Source organism: Chrysoperla carnea, chromosome 3 (assembly GCF_905475395.1).
Source record: "Chrysoperla carnea chromosome 3, inChrCarn1.1, whole genome shotgun sequence".
Taxonomy (NCBI): domain Eukaryota; kingdom Metazoa; phylum Arthropoda; class Insecta; order Neuroptera; family Chrysopidae; genus Chrysoperla; species Chrysoperla carnea.
This window is the reverse complement of record NC_058339.1, coordinates 5,270,551-5,285,423: the sequence shown is the minus strand read 5'-3', so window position 1 is coordinate 5,285,423 and position 14,873 is coordinate 5,270,551. Positions and strand designations below refer to the sequence as shown.

Genomic DNA, 14,873 nt, shown 5'->3' with positions numbered 1-14,873 from the left:
AGAACGGCTGAACGGATTTGGATGAAATTTGGAATAGCACATAGGATACTCTTTATCCCGGTAAAATGTATGATTCCCGTGGGACAGATTTGTTTTAATTTTTCATAGATCAAGGATCGGCATGATTTTTAGCATAGGTAGCGGTAATAATTTCAATATATAAATATTTATCTCACCCAAAGCAGCACAACCTAAGGCAATTTGTAAGCCAGAAGCAATAAAAACTTCTTTGGGAACGGTTTTAATTTCGCCAACATTAAATAAACATTTTAATCCACGCAAACTTAAATTATTTGTTTCTTCTTTGTTAATAAAGTCTTTTTTGATTGTCTTAACAGTTTCCGGTTCGCTTTCTAATACCGTTTGTATATCATCATTTTTCATTGTAATCATCAAATCTTTATCCCCATTCTTTTGAATCGTATAATGAATCTGATTAATATTTTCATGAAACATTTTTAAACAAATTAATTTACTGTGTAAATGTTTGATAAACAAGTTTTTATCGAGTGAACCATTAAAAGTTTTATAAAATTCATCACAATTAAAATAATTTTCAATAAATTGAATTTCTTTAATTAATATGCTACGTGCTTTTTCAAGATGTTCCATACACTTGTTCTTGTATTCTGAATCTTTATTCATTTTAATTAAATATCCAAGACCTAAAACGATAATTTAATTCTTATAAACTTCTATTTAACGCATACTCTGTTCTCTATTCTGCTAATTCCTAAATTAAAAAATGTGACACCTAGACAAAGGAGTCCTTTGTACTCTCTCTTTGAGAACAATCTGTTATCCGAAGGCGAGATGACTTCGGATGAAAGATATTGTTTTAATCAGATGAATCTATAGGACTTTGTCTAGGCCAGGCGCCACGTCAAAAGCCCACAACTTCTCCGGCGGGATCTCTTCCAGGATTGATAAATGCTATGTTTCGACAGTGTCCTATTAAGAGTCCCATCACCCATCCCTTTTCAACTGTGCTCTAATAAGTTTCAGGCGGGCACAGTCGAATGATTTATCTGTGGTTATACACAGTTTGGCCTGTCGCATGCCCTACGTAAAGAGTAATCAAGATAGGCTTGTCGTAGCCATTCCTTGATTCGGTAAATTATGGAACATTTTGCTATGTGAATAACAGGCTCAGATAAAAGGGGCATTTGACAGAAGTCCGCTGTTTCATTCTTTTTAACACAGGACGGCCCGGCACCCAGATCAGACTGACTGTGTTATTCAGTGTCAGACGATTTAGCTCCTCGAAGCATTCATAGACTATCCTCGATTGGAATTTTGATGATTCAAGGATCCGAGAGCTAAGTTGATCACTTCAATTTGTAATCAGTTTATTTAGAGGGAGCACAGAAGAAACTTTTTGTCTTCCATTTAGTTCCTCAATTCATTCAAATTGTTAGCGAGTTCACGAGGGTTAGTTCGAATTTTCGATACTTACCAACATTTGTTAATATATCTTTAATTTGATTCATTACAACACCCCCGCGTTCCATTGATACTTCAAACAATAAATAATGTGCTTCGCTTAATGTATCATTAGTCATTTCCAATGAATTATTTAAGCATTCTTCGGCTTTTGCTAAATTTTGTTCAGATATATAAGCATGCGCTCGATGTATATCATAATATGGATTATGTTCAATATGACCTTTTAAAATTTCTTGAATTTTATCATCTTCTTGAAATAATTCAAATAATTCGAGCGCTTCATTTTCAATTTTTTCAAAATTTGTTATACTTAGAAATTCTTGTTTTTCAAACCAAAACGCCCAATATTCTTTAAGGTCTTTCCGTGCAAATACATTTAATTTATTTGTACGCGCTTGTTTGTATAAACTTGAAAATAAATTAAATAAACAATCTTCAAAATATAATTCTTTGGATTTAAAAGTTTTTAAATACTCCATGTAAACCAATTCATCGTCATGAATTCGTTGTGATATTTCATGAAATTCGTAATCCCTATCATCTTTCATAATATCTGCTACTTGACTCTCTGATAATATTAAACCTGTAAATATTATTTATCAAAGATAATAAATGAGAACTCCAGAATATTTCGATAAATAGTAAGTACCCTGGTGGTCTAAATTGGAACTACTGAAAACTTAACCTGTTTTAATTAGTACAAATTATAGTCGCCAGTTGGCAACACTTAGTTCTCAATATCTATTAAACTATTAAACTTTGAAAATGAATAAATTTAAACCCAATAATAATAATTATTTTAAATATTATGTAACACACCTGCTGAGCCTTTATTTCCTTGTCGTGAAGTACGATAAAAGACTTGATCTTGAACCCGTTTACTTTCTGGACAGAACGTAACACATATATGTAACCCACCATGATCTTCTAATTGTTTGGTTGTTTTAAAATCTGTACCACGTCCAGCAATATTTGTTGCAACAATAATTGTACCAGAATCAATAAATTCATCTGTTACGTGACTTTCATTCTCACTTAGATATTTCTGAATTGTTGGATTTAGATCGATGTATGTTGATTTTAATTGAATTAATTCGTTATAAACATCGTTAGCATCAGCGATTGTTAAACATACAACTAACACAGCACGCTTTTGTAACAACATATAAAAACATTGTTCGATTATTTTATCAAGCCATTCTATGTCGGGTACAATTATTTCTGGATACTTTTCAAATTGTTTTACCTGAAATATATTTAAATAGTTAAATATACTTTTATTTAATTAAATACCCTGTTTATTTTCTAAAATTCTTACCTTAAATGTTGGCAGCGATATAAAATCAACTTGATAAATAGCTTTAAGTAAATCTTGTTCCCCCTCTCCACCAATAGTGCCAGTTAAACCAATTAAATTAGTGCCATATTTTCGTATGTACGCATAATTTGATATACAACAACTTGTTAAATTTTCCGCATGAACTTGTAAATTATGTTTTAATTGTAAAAATTGATGTAGACCATGTGACCACATTGTATTTTTTAAAGTCACGCCAGTGTTTGTATAATCAACCGGTACAATTATTTGTTCATAATCTATGTTAATTAATCGTGTCTTTTTATCTACTTGTAGCGAAAATGTTTGTAAACAATTGCTTTTATTTAGTAACAGGTATTCGAAAACTAAAGTTCAGAGACAAACCAAAGTTAGCCTGCTGTAGTGTCATCTGACCTTTAGAATCAGATACCTAATCCGTAGTGTCAAACGGTCTTTAGAATGTAAATGTTTCAAGTAGATGTCACAAGATGACGCCATAAAAAAAAATTTCGCATCACCCTTAAAACTTTCTAGGTTCTGATTAAATAAAAGCATTTGTGGACGAATTGAAAACTTATTCGCCTTAAAACATCATTTTGGACTTACCATCTTTATTTTCTGTTTGTATTACATAATGGATATTTTCAATACAATCATATTTAGCATAAATTGCATTATCAATCCATTTTGGAAGTACATTTTGCACATATTCCATTAAATGTAATGGAATTAAAAATGATTCTATATTATTTTCAATTTTATTTTGAATTAAATTCTTCCATTCGCTTATTTTACATTGAATAAGTTCTTTATCAGGTTTAATGTTAATGTCATCGAATGTTTTGTTTATAAATATGTTTAAATCTTTCCAGATTTCAATGTATATGTAAATTAAATTTTCCATGCCAGGGAATATTTCAGCTAATTTAGCAATATTACCACCATTATCAATTAGCATGTTATCTACTTCATCTAAAATTACATACTCAAACTTACGATTCATTCGTGTACCTAAAATGGAATAAAAATCGAATTTTCTTTTACACATACAGATTAAGTAATTTTAAGCGAGCTACCCTAGGCATCCGGAGTTCCATTTGCGAACTGCAAGTTACTCCTGAAAGAGGATATTCTGAAAAAGGACAATCTTAGATGGAGGGAAGAACGTACTTGTGGTACTACAAGACAGATATGGTCTAGCTGAGTACAATCGCAGGCGTCCCGAAGTTCTCATATCATTTCCAAGGCCCTCTGTTCGCAAAGTTGTTGCGGCTATCACAGGACACTGGCTGGGCGGAAAGCATGCTGAACGTTTAGGCCTGGCAGTGTATCACGACTACTGCAGGAGCTGTCACAGTGATGACGAGGAGGAGACAATGTCTCATCTTCTCTGTCACTGCCCACCTCTTGTCATGAGGAGATGGACTTACTTGAGCCAGCCTCTCTTTGACGACCTCTCCGACCTAAAGTAAGGTGGTTCATGGAGTAGTGGCCGGGGATGGGCCAACCCATTTACGGTATCACAACGGACCCTATGGTCTAAGTGCGTCCCACCCCAGGACAGCCACTCTAACCTAACCTAAACTACCTATTTAACTACAAAATGAATTCCCATAACATACCTAATCCATTAAAATCATGATTAAGAAAATCAAATTGAAAATCAGACATGGAACCATACACAACGTTTGCATTATAACAAGCTTTTTGATCACTTTTGAATTCCGTATTGATATCAACTGTGATATTAAATAATTGATATAAATTTTTGGTTGCAGATACAGCATGTCTTGCCAACACATTATTACTTGTTATTATATCAATTGAATTTTTGTTTTCTAATAATATTTTCAAAATGGCTGTAGCTGCAATAATATATGTTTTGCCTTCCCCAGTCTGTATTTGACATAATAATCCTGTTAAAAGGAATGATTTGTTAAAAAGTGAGATTGCAAGTAAAAGTGAGGCAAATTTCTTTTACTTACCAGAATCTGATGATTTTTGATTAAATAATATTAATGCTAATATTTGTGGTAAACGTAGTGCATGTCCAATACATAATTCAAAAGCTCTGTTTAAAACGGCTAAAGCTTCATAAAAGTATGGGGGATCATCCATTATCATTGATCGACGCTCTAAATCATTAATCCATACTTTAATATCTTGTATGTGTTTTTCTTTCCAATCGCTCCAATATATTTTAAATTTATCATATTTTGATTTTAATTCATTATTTTTACACAATTTATAATTTTTATTTATTTCACACTCTTCGATTTCGTGAATTAAATCCTCCAATTTCTTGATAATACAATCGTTTTCATCCTAGACAAAGTGCATTTAAAAACGTGTAATTTTTTGCCAATTTATTTAAATATACATGGGACTTAAGGTGTTAGAGCAAGCCAAAATACCCAAATATATCGAGAAATCATTATTGATTTCAATTAGAGCTCTGAAGAAGTCTATAAAGTTAACGAAAGGTTGGCGAAAATCCACCCTCAAAATTTGAAACGTAAGTCGCAAATATTTTCACTCAATAATTTTTTTGGGAGCGTCCTTAAGATATTTGGATAATTGAACCATTTTGTGATAAATGTTTTTCACGCGTGAAATGATACTTACTTGATTTAAACTAGATTTACAACACGAAGTATTTTTAATCGGTATGTCATTATTGATAACTGGTCGTGACGATGAATTTGAATCTTCTTTTGATGACGATGTCACTTGAAGATATTCCGTGACTTTTTCAGCTGGTAACGATAATTTCTCACATATTTCCTTCATTTTAATTAGACGTTCATCATCACCATAATTATTAACAATATTCAATACTGTTGTGATTGATTGAATTTCTTTTGGATATTTTTCTTTAATTGAAAATTGTGTTATTTGATTTTCATCGTTACCTTTTTTTATTAAATTTTGCATATTTTTTAAATCATCAATAAGTTTTTGTTTTAATTGATCCTGTTCAATAGTTTTTGGTTTTGATAACATTTCAATATATTGTTGATTAATATTGTTTTCTTGTTTGAATTCTAAAGCAATGTTTATTAATTCATGGTATTCTTTCATAAATTCTTTATTTTGTGATACAAATAAGGTTTTTTCATTAATAGTTGATACCATTTCCTGATGCAATTGCTTCCAAATTGTATCTGCCGATTTAAAAAATATGTTAGTACCTAAATCATCATACTATGTATATATGAAATATACATAGTATATTAAGTTTAGTTCCAAGTTTGTAACGCTTAAAAATATTGATGCTACGAAAAAAATTTTGGTATAGATGTTCATAGAATCATCTAATTAGTCCATTTTCGGTTGTCCGTCCGTCCGTCCGTCTGATAAAGGAGCATAGTAAGTGGAGGGGATAGCTAAATAAGGATAGGGTAACACCACTCTCTTTTTATCACGGGTAACGCGCGAGGCACAGCTAGTTTTAACATATTAATTTATTAAAATTTTGTAGAAAATATAGCATCCTAATCCTTATATTTCTTATATTTCTATTTATTGTTTTTTTTGGTTATTTATCTCGGAAATGAGGTCTCAGATCGAAATTTGGTAAAGAGCTTTTACGTTCGTTTATATAAGCTTATTCAGGAAGGAAAGAATTCAGCAGTCAATTAAATTCTATATATCCACCCATTCAATTATATTATTAGAGTAGAGTGTCGTGACTATAGTAACTCCCTATAATAAAACTCATGCATGGAGCGAATATAAAATTCATACCTTTAATTTGTTTAACATTTGTTTGATCATTATTTCGAATATCATCCACATCATTTGCAGTAATTTTATTTTCATTAATTTTATTAACGCCCAGCGTCGTTTCTAAACGATTTTTCATTGTTTTTTTCATATTTTTCAAAACAATTTTACATAAATACACCAATGCATATAAACCACATTCTCCATACATTGGACAACAATATTGGATATTTTCTTCGAAATCTTTTTGATTTCTAAACTTTTGATTGTTACAATAGTAAAATATGCTTTCACCATCTTTAATTATTATAATAATTGACCAAAATGTTTTATTTGGTGTGGTAGTTTTTAAAAATACTACTTTGTAATCATAATCAATGTCTGAAATTTTAGAATTCCATGATCCGTACACTGATAAATGTTTATAGTTGTAATGATTTGATTTCAATAAAGTTTTTCCAGCATTTTCCATCAGATCATCACTGTAAAGTATTTTATTTTGTTTTAATTCTCCCAACATATGAGGAGTAATGTTTATATCTTTTATGGCATCATCAATTATTGGTAATTCCACAATTTTACTGTTATCCATTACTCTAAAGAAGTGAATCAAATTTAGTATATATATTTACGGGCAGGAAGTTAAGAGAGTTAATATAAGAATGAATTTTTGTTGGCTTCGAGTTGAGGCATAGTGATTAATACTCGAAATATTATTTCCAATATTTATAAATAAAATCGAACTCTTTGTAAATACAATATAAATATAATTTGAATAAAAATTTATTATTAGATATTACCTTTTGTAATTAAAAGTACATCAAAATGAACATAAAACAACACGTTTAAAATTTTAAAACTTGTTTACTACTAACTGCAATCATTCTAAAACCACTCATAAGCTCAAAAATTAATTTGAATTACTGAAACTTCTTCATGATTGTTATTGTTCAATTGAATAAGTAAAAAAATATTATTTAATAAAAAAAATAATTTTTTAGGGTTCCGTAGCTTAAAATTCATACACTTAACATTTAAAGTGTTCAGCAAACGTAATTTGGCCCCCAACAAAAAATAATTTTATACTTATAAAATAATTATAATTCTTTCATATTTATTTTAGGTGAAATATGTACAAATATATATAATAAAATATCGTTTTTATCACTTTTTCTGGTTTAATTATTATTATTCAATATTATACCTACCTTTATCTTTTATCCTTTACATCCTTTTCAGGAATATCAAACAGAACCTTCATAACAAAATATTACTACAATTATTCATAAGGTAAGTTTAAAGGTGAGTAAAAGCAAAGTAAATACTAAGTTTATGAAAATAAGTTTATGGAAAAAGGGGAGTAAAAGGTATTTATATTACATTATTGATGAGTGTAATATGTCAAAGGTGGAATAGTGGCTAGCACACTCGCCTGCGGTTATAGAGTACCTCGGTTCGTATCTATCATTGTCCGATTAATTTTTATTATGCCGAGATAATGTCATTTGCTTAGATAATTGTTATGAGAACCAAAAGCGACCAATAAGTAAGACAGCTAGCACACTCGCCTGCGGTTATAGAGTACCTCGGTTCGTATCTATCATTGTCCGATTAATTTTTATTATGCCGAGATAATGTCATTTGCTTAGATAATTGTTATGAGAACCAAAAGCGACCAATAAGTAAGACAGCGAGGTAAATTTTATGTTATTTTAATTCCCACCTCCTGACAGAAGGGTGATTTATGACATAAGTAGGAAAGTGGGACTAACATAATTATTTTTTTGTGTGTGAAATAACATGTTCTCCTATTATTTAATCTTATTAAATTTCATTTAACAAGAATAAATTAAAAGAATAAATTAGTATAAAGTAATAGGCGAATATGTTATAAAAAAAGTAGGATAAAATACATAACATGTTCTCCTGTTACAAAATTTCAAATTTTGTTATTAAGCGATTTTTTTTTAATTTTATAGATACAAAATTTTAATATTTTGTAATAGGAGAATATGACTGAGATAAACTCTGACATATTCTCCTGTTACAAAATTTCAAATTTTAGTCTTAACGAACGATTTTTAGTTTTATAAATACAAATTTCAATATTTTGTAATAGGAGAATATGACTGAGATTAACTCTATGACATATTCTCAGGGCCGGATTTAAATTTCTGCCGCCCTGGGGCACTTTAGAAAATGCCGCCCTATGACTGAAATTTTATTTTAATAGTTTTGATATCTTATTTTTTAAAAATTAGAATAACTAATTAATTGCAGAAAATTTATTATGTATTACATATTATTATTACTGTTCTTTTAAATTAAAATTAATTAGTATTATTTGATAAGTCTCCAATTTTAGGAAAATTCATTGATCAATTAAAGTTTCTGTTATCAAAAAGACATACATAATTTGAAAATATCTTTAATTCTTCAAAAAAACTATATTAATTTATCAATTCCAGAAAATAAAAATATCAAATTTTATTTTTGCAAACCTTTATGGAAATAAATTAATTAAACTATTTTAATAGTTTTCACTTAAATTTCCTATATTATAATATACAAAATTTTGATTTGATACATAATGCATAAATTATATTTCTTGAAAAATAAAATGTTTATTTAAAAGAATTAGTTAATTATATATTGTATAGAAAATATTTTCTCACATTCCAAATTTTGCCGCCCGACTGCCCCTAGTGTAAATCCACCACTGCATATTCTCCTGTTACAAAATTTCAAATTTTAGTCTTAACGAACGATTTTTAGATTTTATAAATATAAATTTTAATATTTTGTAATAGGAGAATATGAGTGAGATAAACTATATGACATGTTCTCCTATTAAAAAGTTTCAAATCTTAACATAACAAGCCATTTTTGTACATATTTTTAACATTTTGTAACAAGAGAACATGATTTTAAAGAGAGAACATGATATATATTCGTGATTATTTAAATTCCCACCCCCTGACAGAATAGTGATTTATGACATATGTATAGCTGACGCCCAAGAGGGCGGGTTATATAGATAATTTAAACTATAAAAAGAGTAGACAATATTTAACATAAGGAAAAATTCATTTAATTTAAAAGTAAAAAAGTTAACCACAGCAAGATACGAACCAGCGTACGTTGGTTTAAGAGGCAAGTGCTATACCCACACAGCCACCCGTATTATTTTTAAACATATAATTAACTTAATGTTTAACGAAAGAAAAAAAAGGATAGAAGTTTAAAAAATAAAACACAATTTAAAATATATAACGATTTTTATTTATTTATAACAAAAAAAAAAAAAATGTTTTCATGAAAAATTATATGGTACGTTTTCATAAAACAAATTAACAGAGATTTTTCTTTTCTAATTAAAGGTTTTAAATACAAAATAAGTAAAATTCTATCACTTTTATACATATAATAATAATAATAAATTAATAATAAAAAAGGGTGTCCCAAGTTTAACGCTTGATTAGAACTTCTTTCGTTAGACTTAAATACAAGCTAGGATTTGTATTTGTTCGTTTGCATGTTGGATCCATCGACGGTTTCTAGGTGTTTGAGGATTAAAGAATTTCAGTAGCTTACCTAAATTATTGATTTACTTACACTATTTATTATTTACATTACATTGTAAAAAAACTAATATTTAATATAAAGAAATTTTGTACAATATTTTTCATTAATCGTCCTTTATTGTCGTAATTTGTTTTGTAAATCTTTTTTTATATTTCTTCAAACAAATTTTTTTAATTGTTTCAAATGGTTTTTCAAATAAAACTGTTAATATTATGGATAATAAAATGACAACACTCAACTCATGGAAATTAAACTGCAAAAAATAAAAATTAAATGAAATAAAGAAAAAAATAATTAAATATAATTACTGTCCATGCCAATATTGCAATACTTGAATTAAGAAACCAAAAATATTTCGACATTGTACACATCTCGAATAGTTTGGCTATATTTTGCATTTTTTCTCAGAGGAATCAATACAGGACACCTTCCCTTACTATGCTCGAAGATCAAGCTTTCGAGCATTACAAAAAACCAATTGATATTTCTTACCAATGTTTTGAATAGGTGGAAATAGTTTGAACTTCGATTTGTAGCTGCATTATGACCCAAAATTGGTAATTGGACCAAATAAATTGCGTATGATAAACGTGTTGTGATCAAAAATCCACGCCATGAAAGCAATTTAGTTAAAATATCTAAAATTACAAAAAAAAATGTATTACTATCGTTGATTTGGTTTTTGGTGTTTTCGAAGTTAGGTTTAGAAGTGATATTTGATATTTTCTATCTCAATGTTTCTTTATTTCTCTTTTAACCCTTTTAATTTTGATATTGAGTAAAAGTGACACTATTTGAATGAAAAAAGTTTTTATTGAAGTTCTTAAACTATATTAATTTGCCTAAATTACTTAAATTATAAATATTTTACGAAAAATTAACTCACTATGAAAACCAAAACAATCAGTAAAAATAATCCATGCCCATACTAAACACCATGGGATCGGTCCGTATCCTGCATACCATGCTGGATGACTAGGATTATATTTATATGATTTTCCACTTGTAAAAGCTGGTGCAACGAAAACAATACTAAATAATGCAATAGCTGTTGCATGTCCAATATTTAATACAATTGGTTTTAAACTAATATTTTTCATATTACGCAGATAATAACCCAATAAAATACCAAGTAGATAAACAGTAATACGATGCGTTGGTATAACATACATATAATCAGCGGCGTTCACTAATTGTTTAATTCTAGAAATTACAAAATAGTCTAGTTGAAAATAGACAAGTTGAAAATGATGAAAGATAGAAATAATGCTTTTAAAAATATGTGCGATAGTTCGTTGGATTCAGAATGATGGATTCGGAAAAATGTGCCGGAAGATTTTCTAGCACATATAAAAATTGCAAAAAGTTATAAGCAATTAAAAATGACAAAAGGGATTAAAGTTCGAAAAATTTAAGCAGTAAGTCGTATGCGGTTTAAAAAATACGTATCAATAAAAATTTATACGCACCTAGTTCCATAGTGAAAATTCGCTGAAAGTTTTTTCGTGTACATCATGTTATAACGTAGAACTGTTGACCACATAGCTACAATCAATATAATAAAAACTCCAAATTTTTTCCATTTCAGTAGCATCCAAAGAAATAACGGAGAAATTAAAAATAATAATGTGTCAGTTGCAACATGGTGTGACGGAACTAAGCACTAAAATTATTTGATGTAACATAAATACTTTTTTAGTTTGTTGAAACGAATGTTCTACAAATATCGGCCTCAGAAAAATGCTTGATTTTCTAATATGGATTGATTTTATAACCCTACGGACCCAATACTCAATTGATTTATGCTACTCATTGATGAACTCGATCTTACTTTTTACGTCGTAAAAATTTCAGCTCCAAATCTTTATTCGTTTTTGAGTTATCAAGTTGACAGACAGATGGACAGATAGACATCCGATAATGGACTAATTAGGGGATTTTATAAATATCTATACCCAAATTTTGTTCGGAGTATCAATATCTTAACAAGCAAGCGCGAGCGTTACAAACGTTCGTGAGTATCAAGCGTTACAAACTTGGGACTAAACTTAGTATACTTTGATATACTTAATATATACATGGTATAAAAATAGCCAAGAACACTTTTCGATAGAAAAATTATGATAGTTTACGAATGTGTAACATATTATATATCAAAAATTAGTCGACCAGACCATGATGTAAATATCGTGTGCATGATTAAATGTAAACAACAACAATAAGTAATATGATAGACGTGTTTAAAAATCGATAAAATTTCATAAAAAATTGGTCTCATCTGGTTATCAGATGGGTGAAGTTCGAATTTAGACCGTGTCTCTTGTACTAAAATGAAATCTTTTTTAAATTTACCATATTTTCAACACCAAAGAAATTTTGAATGAATAGTAAATTACGCCACCAATAATTTCGGCAAAGTTTTGAATTATGTCCAACAATTGCATTCCATTGCGGCCCAGAACTTAACCATGGATGAATAAATCCAACAAACAATATTACAGCACATAATGAGGGTAGAATCCTTCCATAAAAAAATTGAGACAAAAATTTATAAAATGGGGAAATACTTCGGCTTAGGAAATTTGTATTATTTAAGAAATTTTTTCATGCAGTTTAAGTTTTTTTTTTTTGCATTTTTATTCAATTTTCCTGCAGTTTTCTTAGTAAAATCCTTTATCCTCAAAATCCAAGATGCCGAACAAAGTCTGGAGTAATTTTTAACGATTTACAACATGTCTAAAAACGAGTAACAAAAACTGCATCAAATAATTTCTGCTAGCAATTAATTCTCTTATTTTTGGTCAAAATTATTGAAAAGTCTACCTAGCTAAACGTGATATAAATTCTTCGATAATATGAACTTGTTTTCCACGATTTATGCGGCCAAAATATGAGTAAGCCCATAACATTCCGCTAAGCATTAAAAATGTATCAGTGTACAAAATTGTAGCTCGACCACCGAGCGACAAAGGACTTATTAAAAACTGAAAAAAAGTAAAACACAAATTTCTAAAAAGCTTTATATTATCAAACTTGAGTTTTTTAATTCTTTTTGAAATACCTCTACCCAATCTGCTTTGTTCACGTAGCCTGAGTACATTCCGTACAGTGTTTTATGGCTCATGAATATCATAAGCATATTTAAAAATCGAATCCCATGAACACTCTTAATATCATCTGTAGATCGTTCATATGAAAATAATGATTTTAAGTTACGATGCAACGAAAATGCATAAAGTATATCATTCCCATCGTTTATCGAGTATTGAAAATAAGAGTCGATTATGGTTACCGTGATTACGAATAAAATATAAACTGCAAACAATAATCTAAAAGTAAAAAATTTAATTTTAACTTATTAACACAATCAATAGAGAAATAAATTACGATCTGAGATCCAAAATTTTAAGGATTAATTGATTTGGTGTTAAGTAACATGTGAAATAACATATCAAAGTTGTTATCACATGGAGCTTGAGAAAAATGGCGAAAAAAAAAAACTTTTTTATTAATCGAATTTGTCGAATATAACAATTTTTAAATAATATTAAACGTTCATTTCAACTACCTATAACCATATTTTCAGCAAGTTCCCTAAAATTTTTGAGCTCAAATTCTCTATTTCTTAGTTTAAACAATTTCTATCTTACTATACCCAACTATAATTGCAGACCATGGAATTGGATTTTCTATTATTTGACATGATTCATCAAATACTTTTATCTGCAAAGGTTTTCCATTTTTTTCTACAAAAGATTGTAATCCAGCTTTCAGACCAATTTCTACATCTTGACGGGAACAAGATGCTGGCACACACAGGGCCCAACGAATTGATGACATACGTGGTCCAATGTGTCCTGCCTGTAATAAAGACATTTTCTTAGAACAATGTCAACTTTTTGACTAGACTATAAATGGCTTATTGTTTACCGAAATCTCAATTTTTAAATTTGTTTAATAATAAGCATTCAAATCGAACTTACATCGTCGAAATCACTATGAGCTGGATAATATGTATTTATTAAATTATTCAGTTTTAACAAATAGTCAGATTTTGAACTTGGTTCCACTGTTTGAATATCTACTAAGCAATATTGTCCCGCAATTTCACCATCATCAGAATGTGAATTTATACATTCATCAAAATCACCAAATTGATTTATATTTCCACTTAACAATCCGGATGGTATTTTGGCCGATGCATCGTACACTTGAAAATTTTTAATTTTTAATTAAAATAAAATCTTTTGAATTTTATTTATGCTGTTAATTCAAAAATTGAATTCAAGAACTTGGGTTTATTCGTTGTAAAAATTAAAGATATCGCTGTTACAACCTGCACTAACTAATTTATAAAAAAGTAAGAATACCTACATACTTTTAATTGCCCAAAATGATAAATTTTGCAATTGTTTTTGATATTCCGCGCTGTGGGATCGGCAAATGGAAGAAATATCGTTCGAAATAGTTAGGTCAAACGGTGGTAATCTCCCTAATATAAAATTGTTAAAATATTCAGTAAATTTTACCATTGTATCTGAAATTTATAAAAAGACTGTTATTGATAGAAGCCCAAAGATCTATTATTTCGTATTTAAAATTGGAATGATTTCCCCTTTAAAATTTTGATTCCTCTAAAACTGTGCCATCCTAGGCAATTGCTTCACTTGTTTAAGCCTAAATACAGCAATGGTAGTAATGTTATAACAATAATTTGCTTACCAAAATTTGAACAATTCTCTTGAATACTTGTGTTAAAATTTTGATGGACAATTTTCCTAGCTATTAATGTTTCCAT

General features: G+C 29.0%; 1 protein-coding gene across 1 annotated transcript in view; it reads right to left on the bottom strand.

Moving 5' to 3' along the window:
• LOC123295001 overlaps positions 1-14,873 on the bottom strand; it is an 18,479-nt gene extending 3,606 nt beyond the window's left edge. The window contains exons 1-15 of the mRNA XM_044876195.1: positions 14,798-14,873; positions 14,059-14,285; positions 13,731-13,936; positions 13,137-13,404; positions 12,899-13,059; positions 10,962-11,278; positions 10,600-10,713; positions 5,390-5,637; positions 4,750-5,089; positions 4,387-4,680; positions 3,371-3,775; positions 2,765-3,042; positions 2,266-2,692; positions 1,457-2,029; positions 177-665 (exon numbers count right to left, since the gene is read on the bottom strand). Coding sequence (XP_044732130.1) covers positions 177-665; positions 1,457-2,029; positions 2,266-2,692; positions 2,765-3,042; positions 3,371-3,775; positions 4,387-4,680; positions 4,750-5,089; positions 5,390-5,637; positions 10,600-10,713; positions 10,962-11,278; positions 12,899-13,059; positions 13,137-13,404; positions 13,731-13,936; positions 14,059-14,285; positions 14,798-14,873 — 4,423 coding nt within the window. The remainder of the gene's footprint in view (positions 1-176; positions 666-1,456; positions 2,030-2,265; positions 2,693-2,764; positions 3,043-3,370; positions 3,776-4,386; positions 4,681-4,749; positions 5,090-5,389; positions 5,638-10,599; positions 10,714-10,961; positions 11,279-12,898; positions 13,060-13,136; positions 13,405-13,730; positions 13,937-14,058; positions 14,286-14,797) is intronic.